This window comes from Archocentrus centrarchus, unplaced genomic scaffold (assembly GCF_007364275.1).
Source record: "Archocentrus centrarchus isolate MPI-CPG fArcCen1 unplaced genomic scaffold, fArcCen1 scaffold_32_ctg1, whole genome shotgun sequence".
Taxonomy (NCBI): domain Eukaryota; kingdom Metazoa; phylum Chordata; class Actinopteri; order Cichliformes; family Cichlidae; genus Archocentrus; species Archocentrus centrarchus.
In genome coordinates this window covers 2347599-2374423 of record NW_022060260.1, presented here as the reverse complement: position 1 = coordinate 2374423, position 26825 = coordinate 2347599, and the positions used below count along the sequence as shown (strand labels likewise).

The window sequence follows — 26825 nt, the reverse complement described above, 5'->3', positions numbered from 1 at the left end:
AAAAATCTCATTTATTTATAGTCCTGGAAAAACGTGTTATGTAACAACTTTAAAATCACTGCAACTGATTTCATAATTCAGTGCTAATGCCAAGGAGTCATTAGGGCTGCACTATGCCAATAACTCAGTAAACTATAACTTGTTCTATTTTTACATCACTAAACTTTGATGTGGTCGATGCGTTTCTGAGCTTTTCATGTCAATAATTTCAGTGATATCGGGTCGAAGGTGCCACACAGCTGTTCTGGGAGCTGAGTGCTGGTGACAAACAGCCGTCAGCTGTGAGCTGCCACACAAACGTCAGCAGAGTGAATGTGCGTCTGCTGAAGGTACCGAGCAACAAGGACAGCAGCTCCTGCTGGCTCATTAGCAGAGACGTTAGACAGGCTTTTTCCTTCCAGCCTCACACTCAGAGATGACCTTCCCTTGTTTCTTTCGCTCTCTCTCTCTTTCACATATCTGTACCTCCTCTTCTTCATCCTCATCCTCTAACCCTCCTCTGACAGCTTGTCTATATCTGCTTTCCTCTGCTTGCCACTGGAAGTGCACTGGTAGAGTTTGCAATTAGGATCAGCACTGTGACAGGAAGCTGAGAGCTGAGGCTGATTCTCTCTGCTCTGCATCAGAAACGCTGGAGATTACGAAGATGAAAACAGAGGGAGAAGCATCGAGCGTATACTGCTGCTGTAAGCTCAACATATACCTCAGCACATCTACGAGACCCAACAACAAACTCGTTTTTTTCTCAGCCTGCTGGAGGCCACAATGAGGTTAGAAATCAAGGTGTGTTTTGTTTCATAAAAAAATCAGCTATAGAAGAAAAACTTTATAAAAAAAAAACTGAAATGTGACAAACAGTATTTCAGAAGCTTCAACTGCACCGATCCCTCCCTCCCTCCATCCATCCATCCATCCATCCATCCATCCATCCATCGGTCCATCCATCCATCCATCCATTGGTCCATCCATCCATCGGTCCATCCATCCATCCATCCCTCCCTCCATCCATCCATTGGTCCATCCATCCATCCCTCCCTCCATCCATCCATTGGTCCATCCATCCATCCCTGCCTCCCTCCATCCATCCATTGGTCCATCCATCCATCCATCCATCCATCGTTCCCTCCATCCATCCATCCATCCCTCCATCCATCCATTGGTCCATCCATCCATCCATCCATCCCTGCCTCCCTCCATCCATCCATTGGTCCATCCATCCATCCATCGTTCCCTCCATCCATCCATCCATCCATCCATCCCTCCATCCATCCATTGGTCCATCCATCCCTCCCTTCCTCCATCCATCCATCCATTGGTCCATCCATCCATCCATCCCTCCCTCCATCCATCCATTGGTCCATCCATCCATCCATCCCTCCCTCCATCCATCCATTGGTCCATCCATCCATCCCTCCCTCCATCCATCCATCCATCCATCCTTCCATCCTCTTCCACTTATCCAGGGCCGGGTCATGGGGGCAGCAGCATAAACAGAGGAGCCCAGACCTCCCTCTCCCCAGCCACCTTTTTCAGCGTATCCAGGGGAAGACCGAGGCGTTCCCAGGCCGGCCGAGAGATATCATCTCTCCAGCGTGTCCTCGGCCTGCTGTATGTTAAAGCAAATATCTATTCAGCCAATCACATGGCAAGAAACTCAACACATTTGGGTATGGATCAAATGACGTCCAAACCACACAAGAGAATGATAAAGAAAATTATTTAAGTGACTCTGAATATGGCACTGCAGTTGAAAAGTTGAAAATTTTTTAATAATAACAACAACAGTGATGATATGTATCCCTTACAAAAAAATTAGGTCCAGTGATTAAACTTTCTGTACTGTAGCAGCACGGGGCTCAGCTGCTCTTCTACTCGTGCACATTTTCTCCAGGAGCTCCAGTTTCACCCGCCCTCAAAAAACATGCCCGGGAAACTCAAAGAGTTTCACTTCCTTTTTTAAATGAAGGTTAAACAAAACAGGGAACTAATGGCATAGCTATAATAAGGGCTTTGATAAAGGATGACATCTGGGATCAATATGCTAGCAGAAAGTCCCCTCACATGACTTTACCTGAAACTGGACCTCAGTGCAGCCTCTGTCTGAAACATGCTGTTTAAAGCCAGCCTGACTTTAAGGTGACCGGTTTGCTCAGACAGAATGACCATATCCCCCTCTGTGACTTCACAGATCCAAGAGTAAAAAAAACTGTGCTGGACTGAGTGTTTAGAGCAGTCTGAAGCCTCTGAACGGATGACCTGGACATACACTGACCTCAAACTTTGTCCATGTCTAATATGGACCAGCATTTATGTAGTACATTTCAAGCAGATACCAGTCTCACACACACATTGATGCAGCACTTCTACCTGTGCCTAAGCGCTTTGTCTAGCAATCACACACAGCATTCAGTATCTTGCCCAAAGGTACTTCAAACATGCAGACTGGAATAGCTGGGAATCAGTCCATCCACTGGCAGACAACCCGCTGTTCCACCTGAGACACAGCTGCCTCATAATACAGGCGATGTGGCTGCATATCTTTAATGGATCAGTCCTCGACACAAGTGCATAACATCAACACGGCTAACGAGCTCATCGGAGAACTCTGGTTACTGAGCAATGTCCCAGCTTTTGGAAAAATGAAGTATACCTTATCTTTAACTCATACACTGACCTTCTCATCTGGACGCTTAATGCAGACAAAGCTGTTCTTCGGCATCAAACTACACCGGAACAACCAGACCTCTGTGTCTATACATCATCACGTACTCTTTAAGAGCTAAGGCATTCTAACAACCGAGCTAGTCCCCTGATTTCTGACCTTACAAATGACCCAAGTTAATAAACAGGAATTAACATGCAGAACCTCTTTGTGTCAAATTGGTTAGACGGTACAATCATTAGTTGAGGAAAACTATAATGGAGTTCACAACATTGCATTAGAGCTTTTTACAGCTTTGCCACAACTGAGCGAATGCAGATCAGTCAGCAGTGCACAATGAGGCAGAGCGAAGACAGCGAGTTCACTCTGGCCCATTAATAGCTTACACACATGCTCCACAGGCCAGGCCATTAAAGCAACACTGGGACCAACACTGTAATGACTCCTCGACATCAGTCCAAGCCTCCTGTAAGCATCTGCTTCCAATGAGCCGTGGCAGCAGTCCACTCTGTGCTGTAACTTGTCATCCTGGCCTTTTAAGCTCGAGCACAGCTTTGCTATTCATCTCACTGCAGGAAGTAGAAGACCTTGTCGCCCATCTTCATAAAGGGCTCGAAGACAGATTCTGTGACACCAGGCTTAGATTAATGGGCCAGACATTGAGGAAGGGAGCTGTGCGATGTTAGAGTGTGTTCGTGTCCTAAAGAGAGACAGGCAGGCCAGGATAGGCCAGGGCAGCTTCATCTATCACTGTGGAGGAGTTGAGGCTTTGTGGTTTACCCTCAGTTCACCTCCAAGGAGGACACAGGGATCAGAGAGGGTTAACAGCTGTATCCCACTCTGGGAGAAAGAACCACAAAACCTCCTGGAGTAAGAGAGAAACTGGAGGTAAAGGGGCACCAGTGAGAGAGATGTCACCACAGAGAGGAGAGCTGAGGCATAAGACTGTGATGTTAGCATCTGCTTCCACGATGGAGTCCCTGCTTTTTTTTGTCAGTATATGCATACAGCCATTTTCAGATACTAATTTTTTCATCAAAAAACAAAAAAATACACTGTGAAAGTCATTTTTCCTCAACCAAATGACAAGAAAACACATTTCCTCGAGTGATTACATGACTCAGTTTTCACAGGAACTAGTTCCATCTAAGACTATTCTACATTTGCTACAGGAAGAGCACTGATTTCACGTTAAATAGCAAAAATAATTTCAGCATAAACAATCGGTGGCGTTTCTGTAAGAGGTATTTATCAGCTTGTTCTTCAACGTTGAGACCTGTGGTCCTTCCCTCAGCTACACAACAGCCATGAGGTATGAAAACAGGACAGCAGCGCCATCTACTGCCCACACTGTCTGCAGACACACACACACGCAGCTGTGTGACATCACACTTACATAAATTTCCTGGAAATTTACCCAAACCATGGCAAACGTATTCCTAACCCTAAACCTAATCTTAGTGCTAAAACCTCCTGATTTAGAAATGCTGACGCCGTTTATCAAAGAGGAAGCTGCTATTATGTCTTATACATGACATAATAGATCATAATTATTACCTCACCCACCAACAGGTGATTAACAGGATAACTCAGAAAATTATGAAGAGCTTTTGATGAAGGTTTCTGGAGCTGTTGGCGAAACAACTGATTACATTTTGGTGGTGATCCGGATCATCATCAGGATCCAGGAACTTTTAAAAGGATTCTTTTGAACCAAAATTGAAGAAAATATTCATTAGGGGCCCAAGAACATATGATTTAATTTCAAGGTGACCGAAACTGTTTTAAATCTGTCTTTTAAAATTCACATCTCAGTGAATTTACCATCTGTCGTGATCAAATTTGGTCCTCAGGTATAAACAATTACTGCTGATAATTCAGTCTCTTTCTATTTTAAATGAAAATAATCACAATAATGCAAACCCTGCACAGAAATCACACACGCAGACAAATCTCAGCAAATGTTTGTTTTTCTTTTGTTTTCATTTAGGGTTTGTTTTTTTTGAGGATGCCATTATGGTACCTAAACATAAAATATATTCAGACTGTATATCATATATATATTTTTTTCTTTATATTACTGTTACTTATATTTATATTTATTTTTTTAATTACTGGAATGGCATAACTGTTGGGCAACACTGGGACTGGAGATGGAATTTTGTTGCACAATGTAAATGACAATACAGAATACTATCCTATATGCCATTATATGCTCATGTGTGGTTTTTTAATCAGAAAGATAAAATACAGTTATTAAAAGGCAGTAAAATAAATTTCTAATCTTTGTGATCTAGTAATTTATGATGGAGTATGAGAACACTGGGTGGGGTCTACTGCAGCGTGGTATCAGCACACAGAAAATTTGCAGCGTGTGCACTCTACTGAGTGTCCTTCTAGTTGATATTAATATTAAAATCCCATTATATTATATACCCATATTAATGTGTATATCACTTTAATGTTGGAGCTTGAGATGGTTTTATAACTTATACACTGCATTATCTATGATACTATAGTACATATGAAAGATTTATATTTGAAACATAGTTCTGTAAATTAAGTATCATATTTGATTTAAAATAAATTGCATGGAGTACAATATGCGATATTTGCATACAAATAGAGTTGAGCAGAAATAAGAAAGAACAGAACAAACACAAATTTCAAGTACATCAAAACTTTCTTTCAGTAAAGTATTAATACTACACTGCACCACTGGCCCTACACCTGCTCCCCTCCAGTGGCACTGGGAGGTGCGAGGTTCCTCAAGTCCAGTGGCTTTGATGGGGGGGTCAAAACAGAAACACGTCCTGCTGTGTTTGTGAGAGTTACTTTGAGTTTTACACCACAACTTATGACAGGCCTTTCTGACAGTTAAGACTTGGTTTGAGGGTTAAATTTAGTATTCAGTGCAATTCATTTCAATTTATATAGCACCAAATCACAACAGTCGCCTCAAGGTGCTTTATATTGTAGGTAAAGACCCTCCAATAATTACAGAGAAAACCCAACAGTCAAAACGACCCCCTATGAGCAGCACTTGGTGACAGTGGGAAGGAAAAACTCCCTTTAACAGGAAGAAACCTCCATCAGAACCAGGCTCAGGGAGGGGGGGTCATCTGCTGAGGGGGGAGAGACAGAGATTGATCATAACTAATGATTAAATGCAGAGTGGAGTATAAACAGAGTTTCACTCTGTGGTGAATAAAAAGAAACACAGTGTATCATGGGAACCCCCCAGCAGCCTAGGCCTAGAGCAGCATAACTAAGGGAGGGTTCAGGGTCACCTGATCCAGCCCTAACTATAAGCTTGATCATAAAGGAAAGTTTTAAGCCTAATCTTAAAAATAGAGAGGGTGTCTGTCTCCTGAATCCAAGCTGGGAGCTGGTTCCACAGAAGAGGGGCCTGAAAGCTGAAGGCTCTGCCTCCCATTCTACTCTTAAGTATCCGAGGAACCACAAGTAAGCCAGCAGTCTGAGAGCAAAGTGCTCTGTTGGGGTGATATGGTACTATGAGGTCTTTGAGATAAGATGGGGCCTGATTATTCAAGACCTTGTAGGTGAGGAGAAGGATTTTAAATTCTATTGTAGATTTAACAGGGAGCCAATGAAGAGAAGCCAATATGGGAGAAATCTGCTCTCTCTTTCTAGTCCCTGTCAGTACTCTAGCTGCAGCATTTTGGATCAGCTGAAGGCTTTTCAGGGAGCTTTTAGGACAGCCTGATAATAATGAATTACAATAGTCCAGCCTAGAAGTAATAAATGCATGAATTAGCTTTTCAGCATCACTCTGAGAAAGGATGTTTCTAATTTTAGAAATATTGCACAAATGCAAAAAAGCGGTCCTACATATTTGTTTAATATGTGCATTGAAGGACATATCCTGGTCAAAAATGACTCCAAGATTTCTCACAGTGTTACTGGAGGCCAAAGTAATGTCATCCAGAGTAAGTATCTGGTTAGACACCATGTTTCTAAGATTTGTGGGGCCGAGTACAAGAACTTCAGTTTGATCTGAATTTAGAAGCAGGAAATTAGAGGTCATCCAGGCCTTAATGTCTTTAAGACATTCCTGCAGTTTAACTAATTGATGTGTGTCATCTGGCTTCATTGATAGATAAAGCTGAGTATCATCTGCATAACAATGAAAATTGATGCAATGCTTTCTAATAATACTGCCTAAGGGAAGCATGTATAATGTAAATAGAATTGGTCCTAGCACAGAACCCTGTGGAACTCCATAATTAACCTTAGTGTGTGAAGAAGACTCCCCATTTACATGAACAAATTGGAGTCTATTAGATAAATATGATTCAAACCACTGCAGTGCAGTACCTTTAATACCTATAGTATGCTCTAATCTCTGTAATAAAATGTTATGGTCAACAGTATCAAAGCTGCACTGAGGTCCAACAGGACAAGAACAGAGATGAGTAAGAATGTAAGAATGTCATGATTAGGGTAAGCTGGGGTGGTGTGCTTTCTCTTTGCTTTTCAGGTGGAGGTGTGGGCATCTGGGGTTGCCGCCCATGGGCGGAGTTGATGTTTCCCAGACTAATTGTGCACACCTGCAATCCATTATCATCCTGTGTATTTAAGGGCCAGCAGTAGCTGTGTTTCTTTGTCAGATTGTTCTTTCCACTACTGTGGTAAATTCCTAGTTTGTTCATTTGGTACTTCATGTCTTGGTTGATAGATATATTCTTTTATCTGTTTCTTAGTTGTTTGCCTGGATTTACTGTCAGCCACATCAAGATACTCACCTGCCATTCAGTCTGAAGCACAGAAGTTGCTGCTGGATTTTCATTAAGCAACCATTCAAGCCTGGGAAAACTATGTGGATTTCAGTGTTTTTATGTGACCCGTCTGACTGCCCACTTTCCACCATCAAGACCCAGCCCCACACCGAGCTCAGCCTCCCTGCCAACGCACCCTTCTCCAGCTATTCTCTAACATCACTCACATAAGAATGCTCCTCAGTCACATTGTAAGCCTTTGCATTGCATGGAAAGACTTCTTTGAACAGTCTAGTAGGAATGGGATCTAACAAACATGTTGCTGGTTTGGAGGAAGTAACTATTGAAGTTAACTCTGAAAGATCAACTGGAGCCAAAGAGTCTAAACAAATACCAGCAGTGCTGAAAGCAGCTGAACATGAAGAATAATCTTTGAGATGGTTACGAATAATTTTTTCTCTAATGTCTAAAATTTTATTTGTAAAGAAATCCATGAAGTCACTACTAGTTAAAGTGAAAGTAATACTCGGCTCTACAGAGCTCTGACTCTTTGTCAGCCTGGCTACAGTGCTGAAAACAAACCTGGGGTTGTTCTTATTTTTGGTATCTTATTAATTTAGTGAGACGCCATTCCCTCTCCAGCTTTCGGGTTATCTGCTTTAAGCTGTGCATTTGTGAATTATACCACGGAGTCAGGCACTTCTGATTTGAAGCTTTCCTTTTCAGAGGAGCCACAGTATCCAAAGTCGTACGCAGTGAGGATGTAAAACTATTGACGAGATAATCGACCTCACTGGGAGCAGAGTTTAGGTAGCTGCTCTGTACTGTGTTGGCACTGAAGAGCATAACAATGAAGGAATTAGATCCTTAAACTTAGTTACAGCACTTTCAGAAAGACTTCTACTGTAATAAAACTTATTCCCCACTGCTGTGTAATCCATTAGATTGGATCTATTTTGAGAGGTCAAAACAGAAACACGTCCTGCTGTGTTTGTGAGACCTACTTTGAGTTTTACACCACAACTTCTGACAGGCCTTTCTGGCAGTTAAGACTTGGTTTGAGGGTTAAATTTAGTATTGGGCTTAACTTATGGCTCAATAACTCTACAGTAAAACTGCAATGGCAACCTCATTGGGACTAGGCAAAAATCAGTGGTTGCCTAGTGACTGCAATGAATTTTTTTGGATTTGGTGAGTGACTGCGAGTAGCTGTGGTGACACACTGGCTGTCCAGGGGTTAAGTGTGCAACAACCTCAACCTTTGGGCGACCACTTTCAACCACACGGCAGTTGTACAGGTGATGGGCGGCAACTTGCCTCCAAATAACCACCATCCAACTCGGACTGACTGAAATCGCTCTCAGACAGATTGCCAAGACTTTGCAGTCAATCTGAGTCAGTCTGCTCTGATGACCACAACTTGTCTCTTTTCAATTTGGGACTTGAGTCAGCTGGCTGCAGTCTGGTTATATGAGTATATAAAGTAAGTTTGCTGAGTGCGTATGTCATCCTGCAGTAACTACGTCACCATTTGTGGAGGAATTTCTGAATTTTTGTTTCAGATCGATGAGGCTCTGGATGCAAGGAGCTAGTGTGAATTTCAGGCAGCAACAGATCTGTGATTTCACCAGTTTATTTGCATCTTATCACAAACAGATTGCACATAATTGCCAACTTGACCCCATTCAACTGCAAACTGCCACTGTGTACCAAAGTGTAGTGATAAATGGACTGTTCTTCTCTACACAAGCACTCCATACAGCATGCCTCATTCACCCAAACACATTCATGCGCCTAAGTGCTTTTTATTTAACATTCACACTCTGATCAGTGCATCAGAGAGCAACTCAGGGTTCAGTATCTCACCCAAGGATCCTTTGTAATGCAGACTGGAGCAGCCAGGGATCAAACCGCTGTAGGTATCAATTAGTAGACGACCTGCTCTACCTCCTGAGCCACAGCCTCCCCCAGCGGTTTACACATTCACCTAACACACAAAAGGTCCCTAGTTTGAAACCAGAAGGTGACACAAATCCCTTTGGGGTTGCATCGGGGGGGTATGTGATATAAAAATCTGCCAAATCAAATATGCAGAGTCATGCCTTGTAAATAAGAGCACAGCAGAAAAAAAGCTTCTTGATGCACCAAAGTTGTTTTGAAGATAGCAGCTGACTGAGTGGTTGCAGACCGGGTTCCCGTCTTTGAAGCAACCATTTCAAAGGCAATGAGACTGCAAGTACATTGCACATGGCTACAGTAATTTTGGTCGTGCTGCGGTCTCCAACCACTGTGTTCCCTAGTGTGACTGTAGCATTAGGGTTTGGCAATAGGTGTGGTGGATAAACTGGATTGGGAATGCAATATTCCTGATGAAAGAGGCCAAATGAAGTTTCATGTCATATTGTTCACTGGCAATTACACAGGCGAGGCTGAGGTTGAGTAAGGCTAAAGTAAAACCATGAGTAGTGCAACAAATTACTGTGAGTAAATAAGTAAGCATACTACCTCTGTCTGTGCTGAGGAAGGGCCTTGGTGTCCACGGCAAACATCTTGGACACAAAGACGATGACCGGAGCGTTTTCCTCACTCGAACACTGCAGGAATGCTGGAAAACACCCAAGTGGAGGAAAAACAGAAAGACACATCTGAAATCCCTCCACAGGAGCCAGATACAGTCTTTAAAACTGCCCAAACTCTGTGAGCTGCTTCCAAGTCAACAACATGACACTGAAATACTTCATCCAAACACGGTATTCATTAGAGACGACGCACAACACGTTTAAAATGAAACGCTGATAAAACAAAGCCCTTTTTCACCCTGATGACTATTGTGATGATGACTGATGATTACTACGAGACACTAAAGACATTATGCTCATCAGCCGACTGATCCACCACACAATTAATGACAGCAAATGAAGGATTTTAAAGGTCACTGCAAACAGCTGTTATCTGTGGGTTAAACAATAAGCTAATTAGTGAGTTTAACGTATTTAATGATGGTTATTAACAAACAAGGTGCATAATAAATCTGACATTACTCTAAATACATCTTTGCCTAAAACCTGTAAGAAGATAATCATAAATAGGATGTGCCAAAAGAAAATAGATGGAAAATAACTTTATTAAAGCTGAATACATCCAGAGGGCGGCGCTGTGCAGATCAAACAGAACAGATCCCTGTGAACCTGTGACTGCTGTTGGCTTTAAGTTCAGTTTTCAGCATGCAAAATAAAATCCAGTGAACATTTCTCAACTTATCAAAATAAAAGTCTGAAAGAACAAAGTGAGAATCAGCTCCGAGAAGATTTTCATTTCAACAGTCCGTCCCAGTAACCCTGTGTGTCACATGTGGGTTCATGTAGGTAGTGTATTCAAGGTCATTTTATTCCCTGTTTACCCCCCCACCCACCCACCCTTTTAACTTTCACTTTGTACCTGAAATAACCTAATAATCAAACACTGGTTCTATTTGGTTCTATTTGAATCCTGCCTTCAAAAGTTAAGATCCATCCTGAAAACGGAGGTTAGAGGCTGAAGTGAACTCAGACAGTATGACCGCTTAAAAAAACTGGAGCCGAGGCTCTGCTAAACGTCAAGTTAGTCTGAAGTGTCTGTGTTTAAAAAGCGGACCATAACGCTTCCTTAAGTGAACTCAGTTACGATAAATCGGATGTGCCGATGCAGGATCTGCAGTGTTTTTCATATCTGTGCATATCTGAGTCAACGCTTCCTGTACTATAACAACAGTAAGGCCGAATAAAATCAGGACAAAGTTAAAGCAAAATTAAGTTAAAGTCAAACAAAAATGCAAAATGACTTAAAAAGGAAATCAAAGTGTAAAAACATGAGATTAGAAAGAAGACATCGACTCCTCGGGCAGCTCGTTCCATAGTGAGGGTACAGTAACTGAAAAAAGCTCAGATAAGAGCTTGACATGGCTTGTGTGTGTGTGTGTGTGTGTGTGTGTGTACCTGTTTTCAGCTGTTGCGTCTGTTCAGGCAGCGAGTCAAAGCGGCGCGCTCCAACGCTCATCAGTTTCTCCACCCGGTCTGCTGGCATGTCTAAGGGACTGGGAAGCTTCTCACACACCATCACTGCAGCGTGTGTTAAAGACAAGTCAACAGTGACCTGCTGAGGACCACACTAACTTCTGCTGCAGGAACTGTTAGCTCATCACGCAGGACAAAGGATACAAAGGACAGCCTGGGAAACAGGTAACCACTGGCTGCAGATGGCAGACAGGAGGACTTTGGGGTCCGAGTGACGGGAATCCCTGGCCATCACCTTTACCCCGAGCGACGTCACCACCTTCTCCACCTTCTCTTTGTCTCTAGATATTTAAAAAACAAAAAAACAGCTCATTAAGATTAGGACCACGGGGTAACAGTTTGTTCTTATCTGTTCTTAGAACATTACGACTGTGTGGAAATATCATGAGAAGTAAAAGAAAACTGAAGATGCAAGAGTCAGCTGGGGATGTTTGTGCCACTCAGACACAAAAACGCTCCAGGATAAAAAAAAAAACGATAAAAGTTTATGGAACGTTGCAGCCAATAAGCTGCCTCAGTTTTGGTCTCCATTACTTCAGTCAGCACATTTATTGTTTTCGGAATTTTTCACAAAGAAGGTACAGAAGAGCCAGACAGACTGCACGTATTTACTGTACACTGGCTACACCAGGCCAGTGTCCACCAGCACGCCCTTGATGGGCATTAATTTATGTAACCGCTTGAAATGAACATGTAATAGAGTGAAAATGAGAACCTAAAACAACCAAAGCAGCACAATACGGATCAATACAGCCACAACCAGCAGCGAGTTAATGTTACGACTGCAGTTTCAGTCGGATATGAAAACCATGAATTTACTGAATCTGCTCTAAACTGATTTAGAGCAGAAAAATAATGTCTAAATAGGCCCACGGTTCAAAAAGAGTGGAGCTTTCCTTTATCTGTGCATGCCTATTGGTCCTTTTGTGTTATTTTAAATTCATGACATCAAAGGTATTTCATATAATCCAGCCTCTATCCATGATCTCATATCCATGTCTGTAGGCGCTTGCCTTGCAGCCGGAAGGTTGCAGGTTCGAGCCCCTGTCCCTGCACTGCGTTATCCTTGGGCAAGACACTTAAACCACATTGCCTAACGGTGGCTGCATGACCGCAGATGCTCGTCTCTGGATGAGTGATCTGGATTTCATTGCGCGCCTTGTGCGCACAATGACAATGAGTTGAATCTAATATAATCAGCATTATCATCTATTAACTGGGCACCGTGCTTTCACCTTTTATAATTTGGGCTGAAGTGCAGTGGCTGTAAATAAAAACCGAACTACGAACAAACTGCATGCAGGGAAGTTTCCACTCTGCACACCATCAAATGAAACACGAGCTCCTTTTTACATCTTCACACATGCAAACAACATTTTATTGAATTAATAAACATTAACCAACCTCTTAATGACAACTGCATCATATAAGCTCCAAATGTTATCGAGCACAAGCTGCACAAACAGCGGCTTCTTCCCTTTGGCCTGCAGGAAAAACAGAGAAAAACAGATGAACGCACATTTTGTTTCTGTTTTCTGCACATTTTGCTGATGACAAACAAAGCAAAGCACGAGCAGCGTGCACGTATTACAGAAGCTCTTTACACCAAAGTAATACTGGAAAGCTGCACAGAGAACAGTAAAAATATACCTACAATATTTATAACCAACATGTCTGTCTGCCTTTTGTATCACTATAATAAAGAAGCTAAAAGGTTTTGCTGGACTAGACATTTATAATTTCTCTATTATGGATTTCTCAGTTTATTATCACACAAAACAATGTGATAACATTCATATTTTAGGCATTTTAGGTACCCCGACTGTCCGAGTCTCAGTAAATATCTTTGATTCTGTTTTAAAGTTGATAAAGTTGAGAGTTGATTCTCTGTGTGTTTACTTCCTGTTTTATTTTGGAGCTTTCTCTGTTTTTACTTCTCTGCTTCGCTCTTCGTCTCTTTGTGACTTTCTTGCTGCTCTCCTGGACATATAACTGGCCTGATGTCCACACGACATCAACTCTGAAACCTTCCTTATAAAATGGATCTTAATTACACACGTGACTCATTTTTTAATTGCAGTTTTAAGTATTTTCCTTACTTCCATGTTGGATGAAATAATAACTTTACGCAGCTGGTTACACAGACTTTTTTGGAGCTGTGACCAGAAAGAACCTCCAGCATCCACCCACCCAACACAGACAACCATTCACACCTATGGGCAATTTAGAGTGACCAATTAACCTAACCCCAGTAACTGCATGTCTTTGGACTGTGGGAGGAAACCCACACAGACACGGGGAGAACATGTAACACAGAGAGGCCCGGGCCAAGGTGGAATCGAACCCAGGACCTTCTAGATGTCATTATAACCGTGACACAGTAGTTCTAACCACCACGCCACCGTACTGCCCAGAACCTCCAGCTTGATTGTAGAAAATAGGACATGTGAGACGTTTCAGCCAACAGGTTACTGAAGCCCCGAGCTGAGCGTTTTGAAACCAGACGCGCCGGGCCCGGTAGCCCCGCCTTAGACCGCAGCCTGATTTATTGCCATTTGTATTCTCCTGTAACCATCATTTCCAAAACGAGCATCATGTTTTATTCAATAAGACTTAGAACTAGCAAATCATCTGGAAAGTGTTTACTGAGCTCAGAGAGCAGGTGAGCAGTGGCATCATTTTCTCATGGACTTCTATACAAACAGACTTCTTTTTCCGCCCCCTGCTGGACACTAGAAAGAATGCAGGTTTGAGGAGAACTGGTTTGACTTTTTAGCTGAAATCAGTATAACAGGTCCTCTCTGACAGAATAGCTTACACACGACTACATGACTCTGCAGTACCCCTCCCTCTGTTTGCTGGATTTTACCTTCAGAAATATATTCATTGATTTTAATTAACACAACTTTACCTTTTATGTCATTATTCAGTTAATATGTTTGTGCTTTTGTTGTTCTATAATTCTCTGATTAACAATATGACTGTAGCTAACATCAGAACACTGCCCAGAAGCCACAGCTGAAGCTCTGCCCTCACTTTTCATCTCAAATCCAGCTTTTACAAAGACCACAACAGCAACAAGCACACATGCATCGTGAAAAAAGGTGGAACATATCAGGACAACAGGTGAGCACAGGAAAGCCTACATCAGCTGTAAACAGACACAATGCTAAAGCATGATGATTCATAAAAAGAGGGGAAAAACACCCAAAAGAGGACGTGTGTTCTCCCAACTGAGAACAGTTGGCAAATAACCAAATACTAAAAGTGCTAAAAGGTAAAGAAAGAGACAGAGGACATTTTTGTGCAAACCCACATCTACTGCATACAGCTATGATTCAGAAGGTCAACCCACACAGCTCATTCCCATCCTGTGAGTGTGCTGCTAAAAAAGCCTCTTCATTTCATTCACGGCTCCACATCATGAATGATGAGGGAGCGTGAATAAGAGGTCGGCCCTTCCATCGCTCTGCTTTGCAGGCACTGATGCCTCCTCCACTCACCCCTGACAGCTACAGCACCAGACAGACCCGCACCAAAACATTCATCATTTAGGAAGAGATGAGCAACAGCTCAATGTCTGCTGGTAAAAGTGGACGGTACGAGTCCAATCTGATAAACACAGCGAGTCACCGGTCAGTCAGGGCTTCAGCCAATCAGTGAACAGCTGGAGAACAGCTACAGCTGGTCATTAATGCACACTGTATATAAAAGATGGACAAAGCCATCATGCTGTCACCCATTGTGTTCTCTCTTTTTTTTCTTCTAAAGCCAGAAGTGACCATATGAGGATGAATGAGAAGACCTGAATCCACAGACTGTACAGGTGTATCTCACACACACACACACACACACACACACACACACACACACAGATACCTACTAATCAGCGCTCAGTAACAGTTAAATTAACTCCCTGAATTTCACTGGAGCTCCACCTTCTTGACCATATTATTGGTCAGATAACTGCATTAAAAAGGCTCCAACAGCACAAACAGGTCCAGAGGTCCAGTTCAGGGACTCCAGTTAGCTGAGGTGAAGCCTAGCAGACAGCTAGCAGCTACAGCCGCCTGTGTCACCATCCACCTGGAAACATGTTTATTTCTGCTGTAAAGTTTTAACATGGCATTCTATGGGGACTAACTCACTGCTGGCGCCTCTGCTGGTCACTACTGGAACTGCAGCAGCAGCAGCAGTCGTACAGGGTTCTTACATGTCACGATCACGTCATTCGTCACCAGCATTAAAATGATGAGCTTTTGCCACACAGCTTCAGCCTAACAGGTCTCAACAAAGGTCTGGGTTTAGATTCGTCTTCATGGCAGGTTTGTGAGCCTGATGTGAAGACATCAGCTTGTAGTGTCGCTAACAGGACATGCAGTCTGCAGCTGCAACTGAAAAAAAGTGACACCCAGAATGAGCCTGGGGAGCCTGAAGGGAGAAATCAATTCCCATAAAAATACAGATTCTTGTCTTCTATTATTCTAAATTGATTGACAAATGGCCAAAATGGACTTCTATAATAATGTCCTTTTAATGGCTAATTAAAGAGATGAACTGCACAATAAGGACGCAGAGCAGCAGCAGGTTATCCTGTGCACTTCAAAGCTGTGCTTGTCTACGTTTTATGTGTAATGGCTTAATAAGAAGCTTCATGACACTTATTACTCCATTACTGTCTCTGATAACAACGATCATATAGATGCTGCAGCAGGGCAGCTGCAGACAGAACATGAACGCAGCACAGGTCCATCATTACTTTAACACATCTGCATGCTGACCATAAGGAAAGACTGAGCTGGTCAGCAGTTTCATGTTGACCCACCGTGAGTCACACTGCAGCCTCAGGTGGGTCCTTGGTGACGTCCAGGCTGGAATCTGGAGGTGATGTTTGCCAGCAGGCCTGAGGAGCTGAGTCTCAAACACATGTGATCTGACCTTTGAGTCTTTAAAGACTCAGCATCATTCCCCAGTCGTGGCTTTCGCTGATATTTCTCTTGATTTGTCATTTTGCATTTCACATTAAATTTTTAGTTTCACTGCATCGGCCACGTTTGTTTCATCCCTCTGAGTGTTCTTCTGAAGCACTCTGTTTTTAAATATAAATACTGTTTATCATTTTTATTATGTCTTCAGTTGTGCATGTGACTGAAATGTTGACCTGATGGTGACGCTAAAAAAAAATCCCACCAAAGTTCATTAGACCATTAGAACCAAATGTGGGTCCTCCTCTGTTCTTTTTCACTGCAGGCAGGCTGCAGGTAAGGTGGGCGGAGCCATTCAACCTGATGCTGTTCACCTGGGCAGGTTGGGCCTTGGTTATTTAGGCTGCCTCCTCAGCCTGACTTGCTCTCTCTGACCCATCATCACCTCAAACATCATGTGCTGGCCTCTAATGTTGGTATCCCCTGTGTCTGATCTGTGAAGTAGTTTTTGGCCTCAAATTAAACTCCATATTTGCCAGTTAAATGTTTTTAATGCACCACTTAATGACTGTTTGTTTTGGACTCTTAAGTGTTCACCTTGGTGAGTACTCAGACTGCCTCTATGAGAGACATCATTGGTTACTGGTCTAATCACTTGGTGTCATCTGTGCAGATGTGCTCAGAGTGGCTCCTCTATCTGAAAACCACCTACGATGGGTAAGTGTGGGAGCCTCTCTGCTTGTTTTCTTCAGCTTGCTGGCTTAGCTCGTGACTTTCTGAAGAAACCGGGTTGTTAGGTGAAGTTAGGAGGACTCTCCTCTGGGTCTTCCTAAACTCCCTTTGAATGTTGCTGTATGTTTAATTGGCCTGACGTTTCTCATAATGGCTCAGTATGGACAGATATTTAAAAAATATATATATTTAAGCATTTTATGTGGAGCTGTAGGAATTTAGAGGTGGAAAAGGAGTAAGGTGTTCAAGCTTTAATAGTTGGAAAATGATAAATTGGGTTATGGGGTTGGTGCAGTATGAGGGCATATTTAAAGATTGAAGCTGAGGGAGCTTCAGCCTAGGTTTGAAATCACAAATTACCAATATTCAATCAAACTGATCCTGGTGTGTTTGAGCAGTTTGACCATGTGACAGAAACTGTTTACTGGTAAAGATCTGATATTCTGCATTAAGCTGAGCATAAACTTTCCCACAGCTTGTCACAGGAATAAGTCAGCTGAGTTTGAGTGAACTCCCCTAACTTTAAATTATTCTTACTGTTAACAGCTCGTGATTTAACTAAATCATGCAATATTTTAACAGCTTCCTGCAAACGTGCAGTAACTTTGAATCTTTAAAAAGGCAGAAGTCAAAGATTGAAAATTTGAAGGATGAGCACCACCTTCAGAGGTCTTCAGACTGATTATGCTCACTTTCAGGTGTGCACAAGTAATTAAACTGACAGGTGAACCTGGTACAGCCCCCACCCCCCCCAATCACTAGATTGGCTATCCAGTAAAATCATGTCTGGATGACTTGATTTTTAGTTTATTCAAAGGGGTTTGCTGGGTTTTCTGTGGTATTGTAGGGTCACTGGTGTACAGTGAAAAGCACCTCCAGACAACTGTTTGGTGCAATATAAGTAAAACTGAATTGGTTTGAGACTGGAGCCAGAACGCACAAAGACACAACTTTAACAAATGTGCCCCTTTAATGGCCCACCATGAGGCTGCTTATAGGTACAGCAGCCTTCAAACTTATGTGATTTATTTTTTTGTTTTTTATCGTGCAGTGACATTAAATCTTCTGAGCTGATGTGCAGCTCGTCACCATTTGGCCCCAAAGTCTTTAAGAACGTGTGTGTGTGTGTGTGTGTGTGCGCTGTAAGGCAGTGCTATCAGAACTGCCTTACAGCACATGTAGAGACAATGAATTCAAGACCAGCAGCTACCAGCAATGTTTAAGGTGGAATGTTTTCTTGCATGCATAACTGACTGCACATTAAATATCAACTTTATTTTTTTTTATTGGCTCTTTAAAAACGCGCATTTTTGTGATGACTGGATACTGCGGCTTTTAAATATGATTCTATATTGGGCAACAAGGTGGCTCAAAATTTGAGCAGGTGACCATATAAGCCACGTGGCGGTGTGGGCAGCACAGGTTTGAGTCCCGACCTGTCGCTGTTTACCGCATGTCTTCCCCTTCTCTCCTCCCACTTTACTGTCTAAATCTATCAAAGCTGTAAAAGGGCCAAATAAAAATAGAAAAAATTATTCTATGAATAGAACTCAATTTGCTCACGTGTAGGGAAACTGGCAGAGTGTGATTCCTGTGCACTCACGCTGTGACACTTCCTGTTTGAAGTCCACCTCCCCACTTGTAAAAACATGTCCCCTTTGGGAGGCTGAGATGCTTTATGAATAACTGTTGGGAGTTGGTCCAAACTTTAAGGGGGAATTCTGGGGGGGGGGGGGGGGGGGGCTCCAAGAATCTCTGTGGAAACCTGTCGTACAAGGAAGCACCAGAAATGCTAACACCACCTCAGAGCTGTTACCTGAGCTCCTTTCATGATCTTCTTGGCTTTTGCATTGAGGTAGAAGTCTCCCCACAGCGTCTTCAGTAGCACCTCCTCCTTGATGCCCATCCTCTGACTGTAGATGTGAGCAAACTGCTGGATGCTAAAACACAGAATCAAACGGTCTTCCATAAACATCTACAAGTTTTTCCTTTTGGCTTTTAAAGCAAACAGTGCCATAAACTTTGAAACCGGGCTGATCAGCAGCTGCGTGGAGCTTGACACTTACAGGAAATGTGTGAACATGACTGAATTTCAGTTTAAAATAGTCATGAAGTCACTGATTTGATTACAGGTCAGTATTTTACTTTGAAAGGCCTTGATTGAATAAAGGTGTGGTATTGGTTAAAAAGCCAGCTGGAGATTTCTGGATTCCTGCTGAAGGTGACATGTTTTAAATCTAACAGCGCCATCTGCTGGATCCCCCCCCCCCTCCCTTCATGAACATGTTTGCACCCTGTGGGTGCAAACATGTTCACAGCTTCAATAAAACAGAAGCACCAACCTGATTTGAAGCCCACTGAGCTCTACACAACTCAGTCATTACGTTTTTCCTTTACATGTTTGGTTCTTTCAAAGCATGCACCTTTGGTTTAATGACTTTAATGAATGCTCTGCTGTGTTTTACTGACAGTAAATAAGTGGACACATCTGCATTAAAGGATCACTATTCAAACTCCCAAAATGCTTCATTTATGCAGGTATCTGAACTTTCCACCCGTCTCTCCAGTTCCAGGGCCGTGCTAACAGCACTGAGGCCTGTGCTAAAATCTGGGAGTGGAGCGTGGAAATGTAAAGGTTTGTTCCTTTTCCAGCTCCGCTCCTCCCTCTATCATTTATCCAGTATTCTCAAATCTGCTTTTTGTATCTGGAGACGTGGAGGCTCATCCTGTGTGCACTGTTCTCTGAATGTTCGTCTAACACTTTTAAGAGGACTCGCTATCACGCAGACGGCTGCTGGTTGTGTTGCATCATTTACACAGAATTCTCAGTCTCTGCATCACCGATGCACCTTATGAAGGAAGCGGCTCACCTGAAGCCCCAGCCATCGATGGCGCTGGTAAACACCACATTTCCTTGGTCAGGGGAAAAGTAGAGGTGAGAGTCATCGACTTCCTCGAGCCCAGCGCTCCAGTCATAAACCTGATCTCCACTCAACTTCTCGCCCTTTTTCTCCTCCTTCTCCTTCTCTGCTCGCTCCTCCAGCACTTTAGATGTGAACAAAGTTCCTGTCACAGCGTTCACCTGCAAGGACAAGTAACGGTGGTCTGCAAAAACCGGGATTCAAGGCTCCAGATGTTGCTGCTGAGTTAGAGTAAAATACTCTGGTTGTGGCCTATGAGATGAGAGCCGGGACCTCACCTGTTCCAGGATCTTCTGCAGGTGGGTGTATGCTTCCTGAGCCGTGAGCTTCAGCTCCATAATCAGTCGATCGATCTTATTAATGACCAGAACTGGCCTGATGTTCTCCAGCCACGCCTGACGCAGCACAACCTGAGTCTACAACACAACACACGCACAAATCATGAACATGTATTTTAATCCACACACCAAAAAACTCCCAGCTTTAAAATGGCTTTATGGGTGCTGTTAAAGGATCAGTTTGATCATGATTCAGATCTGTCATTAGATTAGGGCAGAATCAGTTTGTCACAGTTTAAGAAATCCAGATGGCATCATTTTTAACAGATACCGTTATGGAGGTGATGTACTGCGTTACACAGTAGGTACCAGCAGAGGGAAGTCTGTACTGGTGGAGCAGCCTGCTGCTGTGGACAGTGTCATAGGACTAGTAAAGACATTTCTCTGCCCCTGTTGAGGAATGTTGGGAATCCTGTGCCAAGCTAACCAGCAGTAGATGGTAAATGGTAAATGGACTAGTTCTTATATAGCACTTTTCTACTCAGATATGAGCACTCAAAGCGCTTAGATGAAGATGGTTCAGCCATCAGAGGAGCCTTTATTCAGATTTATTGCAGTGTTGGTGATCTTTAGCACTACTGTTAATGCTGAGTCAGGCTCCAGTTCTCACATTGTTCCTGTGAAGTTTCTATAAACTTTCAGCTAAATCAGTGTGCATGTAGGAACCAAAGATGCTTCAATTCAATTTTATTTATATAGTGCCTTAACCCTATTATGCGTTCCTGGGGTAATTCTGTACCCCAAGTCCCAATTTTTAAAAATATTATTGGAGTAAATGTTATCGAGCAATCCTTTTTAGGAGTTTATTCCTTGGTCCTTACTGGTCCTTTTTTTATGCATTGCCCTCATCAATCAATAGCCACTTATTAACTTTTTCATTTCAATTGCGAAAATTAGTTTTATGGACCTGGGGTAATTCTGTACCCCAGGGTTTCCATCATTGCCAAAAGGTCTCTTTTTGATGCAGCACTGCTACCTTGTGGTATCTCTATATAGGTAGGATATATATTATAGATAGATAGATATAGAGATATATATGATATATAGATATACATACATAGTACTAGAATACTTGAATCAAATCCTATATACATCCAGCTGCAACTGTAAAAGATCTGGGAGAATAAGTAGGGGTAAGACATACAAAACGTGTCAGCACATCTGGCATGGCTAGAAATACAGAACATTGACCTTGGACTTGAGGAGGTTATTGTACAGTGAACACAGAAAAGTGATTTGTCGTAATAAAAAATATTTTGAAAAGGTTTCATATCAGACAAATTTAGATGAAATTAGCTAGTCTTTCTATACATATATCTGGATATTTTTGCTCCCAAGTCTTATCAGCTACCTGGTATTGTGTAACTTCATTTTAGGTATGTTCATCCAGAATGAGGTTGCTAATGATAAATGTTTTGCAGAATTTTCCAATTCAGTTTAAGTGCATTCAGTGTTTGTTTGGTGGTTAGATGCATGCAGTGTTCATTTATTGGTTGAAATAAAGTTCATTTTATGGTTATATCTATGCTTTCTTTGATTAAATCCATGGGGTACAGATTAACCCCAGGTCACTAAAAACGTAAGCAAAAAGTGCACGCATATTAAGGCACATTATATTGTAAGGTAAAGACCGTACAATAATTAGAGAAGCCAACAATCAAAATGACCCCTATGAGCAGCACTTGGTGACAGTTGGAAGGAAAAACTCCTTTTTAACAGGAAGAAACCTCCAGCAGAACCAATTCTATTCTAGATTTAACAGGGAGCCAATGAAGAGAAGCCAATATGGGAGAAATCTGCTCTCTCTTTCTAGTCCCTGTCAGTACTCTAGCTGCAGCATTTTGGATCAGCTGAAGGCTTTTCAGGGAGCTTTTAGGACAGCCTGATAATAATGAATTACAATAGTCCAGCCTAGAAGTAATAAATGCATGAATGAGCTTTTCAGCATCACTCTGAGAAAGGATGTTTCTAATTTTAGAAATATTGCACAAATGCAAAAAAGCGGTCCTACATATTTGTTTAATATGTGCATTGAAGGACATATCCTGGTCAAAAATGACTCCAAGATTTCTCAGTGTTACTGGAGGCCAAAGTAATGCCATCCAGAGTAAGTATCTGGTTAGACACCATGTTTCTAAGATTTGTGGGGCCGAGTACAAGAACTTCAGTTTGATCTGAATTTAGAAGCAGGAAATCAGAGGTCATCCAGGCCTTAATGTCTTTAAGACATTCCTGCAGTTTAATTAATTCATGTGTCATCTGGCTTCATTGATAGATAAAGCTGAGTATCATCTGCATAACAATGAAAACTGATGCAATGCTTTCTAATAATACTGCCTAAGACTTCCCTTAGTATAATGTAAATAGAACTGGTCCTAGCACAGAACCCTGTGGAACTCCATAATTAACCTTAATGTGTGAAGAAGACTCCCCATTTACATGAATTGGAGTCTATTAGATAAATATGATTCAAACCACTGCAGTGCAGTACCTTTAATACCTATAGTATGCTCTAATCTCTGTAATAAAATGTTATGGTCAACAGTATTGATTGTGTACAATATAAGATGATTTGTCTAACATGCCTTTTGAGTATGCCCCGTCTAATGGCTGGAATTGATGAGATAAAGGCAGGTGATGCTGCCTGGAGGGTGTGGCTAGAGCAAGAAGACATCTGACCCTACATCCTCTGGTCCAGGCCTTTACAGATACTGGTCTAATTCAATCCTAAGTTACTCATTACAATCCTTATTTTTAGTTTGATCTAAGTTCCTGGACACTGCATGTGTCTATTATTCATAATAAATACTGCTTCATCTGAGCAACAACTCTGTGGGCCTTTGGATCCTTCTATATGATAAGAGTCAGATGTTTCCTCAGCCACTACAGGTAGTTATCAAGACCTTAGAAGTAGCTCCAGATAAGATCAACATATTTGGGAAATCGCCATCTCCAAATCTGATATTACATGATGTTGGGTTATAGGAAAAGAGAATTTTATGCCCCATTTTCAGATTAACCCCCCCCCTTGTGCTGAGCGGGTGACGCCCACTTTTTGGGAGGCCTGAGTACTAAAGCACCTTTACCCCTAATTATCTTGAATTGGATCTGACTGAAGATCCCATGCTTCTGAAAACTGCAAATGAGCCCATGTGGGTTATAAAAGCAACTGGCCAAAAAAAATTGTGGGACCTTCATGCAGAGAGGGTACTGGATTTTTATGGATGACTGGGTGAGCAGCAAGCAAACATGTCTGATAATATGAAAACAAGTGAAGAAGAGGAAGTCAGGCTTCAACTCTCAAACAGACATTAAAACAAGCATTCAAATTAAAAGGTATCAGAAAAGGAAAACTTGCACAATTAAATAGACAGAAAACCATAATTGAACTTATAGGATCAATCACAAGTGCAAGAAGTTAAAAGAAAACTGTCTTAAATATACACAACTGTTGGATGACTTTAAATTAACATATGGAGCTTATCAAGATCTGCTGAAGGAGGAAAGGAAGACAAAAGTGAACAGTTTAAATGTAAAATGGCAGGAATGGATGCTTTTCTCTCCTGTGTTGGAGCGGCTCTCTGGAGCACCTACGATAATCTCAGGAGGAAGAAGGTTGCTCCAAAGGACAGCCTATCACAAATCTCAAGTCTACCTCTAAAACCCGTGAAGATGCGTGCAGAGGCAGAATGAGCAGCAATCATGATCAAGCTAAAGATGGAATGAGTGCTTAATTAGGAGATGACGAGCAGAAGTATCTCTGGAGAGTGAGTTTCTTTCATTAGACAAAGCCTATAAAACCCTTTCAATAGTACAAACCCCTGGTGCTCACCCAAAGGAAGGCATCCACTTTCAGCCTGTTCTCATGCAGTCTAACACATCCAGTGCAGACAAGAAAACCAGCTCAGTTCACACATCCAGTCCCCTCAACTCTGTTAGAGGTCCAATTAAAACTGCAGATGGACCTGAAAGGGCCTCTGATCAGACTGTGGGTACCTGAGTCAGGATGAAAGGGCCAGCATCCATTCTCTAAAGTCCCACAAAGAGAAACCAGGTGTTTAGTGTTGATGTACAGACAGAGCATTTCGGGATGCAGCTGAGCTTAAGACTGAATGTAGCGCAGATCATACTTGATCAGTTTCCATGTGGCCTCCCCAGAGATCTCGTCAGGAATCATCTCCAGATGGAGGTTATGGGAAAGCAAAATCTTTGTTGCTGGAATCTAAGGCATTGCAAAGTTATAATGCAATGGAAAAAATGAGATGCTGTGAGATTAACTTTTCATCAACATGAAAACCTTGTTCATGAAGCTTTCTCACAAACCGAGAATGATGGAGCTCCTGTGTGGGAATTTCAGGAAAAGGAACATGGTAGACCTAAATTCCCTGATATTGTTGCCTTTCGTGAGAAGCACAGGCCCAGTGTGTGGGGATGTTCAGGGCAGGACCACCAGAGATGAAGAAAAACTGTCCATTAAAGTGAAGTGGAAGTCCAGTGGAAGTGGCTTTGCGACTACTGTTTGAGTTCCTGGACTCTGCATGCATTTATTACTTAAAATAATACTGCCTCTCAGCAACAACTCTGCTCTGTGGACCTCGAATTATTGAATGTGTTTATCAGAAGGACATTAAATACACACTACACTGCACTTTAACCAGTCAGTGTTTCAGTTTAACTATCACTGACTTCAATGTGCTGATGACAGAAACCTCCACAGAACAGTGTGGATCTACAGTAAATGAAACGTCGCTTCCTCGAAGTGTACCGCCCACAGAGTGCGTAAACAGATTTACCTGTGGACACACTCCCTCCACAGCATCGACAACCACAATGGCTCCGTCACACAGCCGGACAGCTGTGGAAACCTCCGAGGAGAAGTCGACGTGGCCCGGAGAGTCGATCAGATTCAGTAAGTACTCCCGATCGCCTGAGGAGACGAGGCACACAAACACTGCTCAGGCTTTTCCTGAAATCCTCGTGAAAGAAATCTTTGAACAATAATTAGCAGCAATCAACAAACATTAATGTCACCATTCAAACCAGATGAAGGAGGATCACGCTGTGACATTCAGATAAGGATTACTTCTCCTGTTGAGTCTTTGCGGGAAATGTAGCTACGTGTCAGGGCGATGCAGTCTGCAACGATCGCGGTTGGCCTGTTCAGCACCATCGGTTCCTCCCGTGCATTCCCAGCTACTTTTACAGCGCAGTTTTTAAATTATCAGCATACTCGGGCAGCCCTACTCTAAAGATGTAACACATTTTGGGGGTCAACTTGAAAGAAAGACAGATGTGAAATGTAAAAGAGGTCAAATGTGATGATATTTGAAATCTTTATATGGTACTTTCTATATGTTGACAACACACGCCACACTTGGAAACTATGATTCTAATAAGTTATGAGGCATTTTGTCCATTTGCATAGCACTGAACAGGAGTGGCCCTCCAATCTCATTGTACATCCTGTATCATGACAAAGACATTCCATTCTATTCTATTCATTTTGGACCAATAAATCATGAAGATGACCTTGAACATGACCCCACTCTACACCCCTACCCAGTTATCAGAATTCATTCAAAAACTTTTCCAGCCATAGTGTTTACAGACAGAATGACACACCAACGCCCTCCCCCTGTCAAAGCTGGGCTCCAGCACCCCCACGACCCTGAACCAGATCCACTCATCCATAAGAAGCTGGTGGGAAGCTGTTTTATATCAATGTGCTGAATGTCATGTCATAATTAGTAATAGTTGTTTTACACTGACTTACTGTTAATTGACCATCCTGACATTAAACACATGCTTATGAACATTTTATTCAACTTCATCAGTAAGAAACTGAAAATATCTGTCAGCATCTGACAAGATTACATCACGCAGTTACTCCGCATCCACCTATACGGCTGTCTGAGGCAGTCTGAACACCATCAGTCCTGAAACAAACGGAGCACCGCTGAGTGACAGCGACAGTAACCAAAGCAGCGTTACCGTGGGAGTAGTGGAGGGAGATGGCGCTGGACTTCATGGTGATTCCTCTGATCTGTTCATCCTCCCGGCTGTCCAGATACCTCAGCTGTGAAGTGAGAACAAAGAGTGAGGAAACTGCTTCAACAACGTGCCCGAAAAACTGTCCGCAGCAAACAGTCACCAACCTTCCCCACCAGGCGACTCGATATGATGCCGTTACTCGCTACTAAGCAGTCAGCCAGAGTAGTTTTACCTGGAAAGAAGCAGAAACTTCAAAAACTTTGACTCCCTCACACAGTTTCACAGAAACCTTCAGACACAGAGGAATAACCGCCTGTAAAGACTCGGTTCAACATTAGTACATAGTATTTTTGTACTCATTTTCCCAGCCATGTGTTAATAAAGATTAGAAGTATAATTAATGAACTGTCACATCACAAATCTGTGAGCTTGTTCTTTAAACAGCAAAAAGTGTAGCGACTGTTC

At 42.4% G+C, this 26825-nt stretch overlaps 1 protein-coding gene across 2 annotated transcripts in view; it reads right to left on the bottom strand.

The window, feature by feature from the left end:
* The window catches only part of efl1 (elongation factor like GTPase 1), a 112604-nt gene that overhangs the window by 85067 nt on the left and 712 nt on the right, over nucleotides 1-26825 (bottom strand). Inside the window, exons 2-11 of one of the 2 annotated variants that reach the window (XM_030724163.1) lie at nucleotides 26525-26592; nucleotides 26361-26445; nucleotides 25163-25296; nucleotides 20310-20447; nucleotides 19981-20192; nucleotides 18927-19050; nucleotides 12858-12937; nucleotides 11598-11734; nucleotides 11376-11498; nucleotides 9907-10006 (exon numbers count right to left, since the gene is read on the bottom strand). In XM_030724163.1, coding sequence (XP_030580023.1) covers nucleotides 9907-10006; nucleotides 11376-11498; nucleotides 11598-11734; nucleotides 12858-12937; nucleotides 18927-19050; nucleotides 19981-20192; nucleotides 20310-20447; nucleotides 25163-25296; nucleotides 26361-26445; nucleotides 26525-26592 — 1201 coding nt within the window. Of the gene's footprint in view, nucleotides 1-9906; nucleotides 10007-11375; nucleotides 11499-11597; nucleotides 11735-12857; nucleotides 12938-18926; nucleotides 19051-19980; nucleotides 20193-20309; nucleotides 20448-25162; nucleotides 25297-26360; nucleotides 26446-26524; nucleotides 26661-26825 lie in introns of those variants that run through there. The other variant, XM_030724164.1, reaches the window with a different exon arrangement.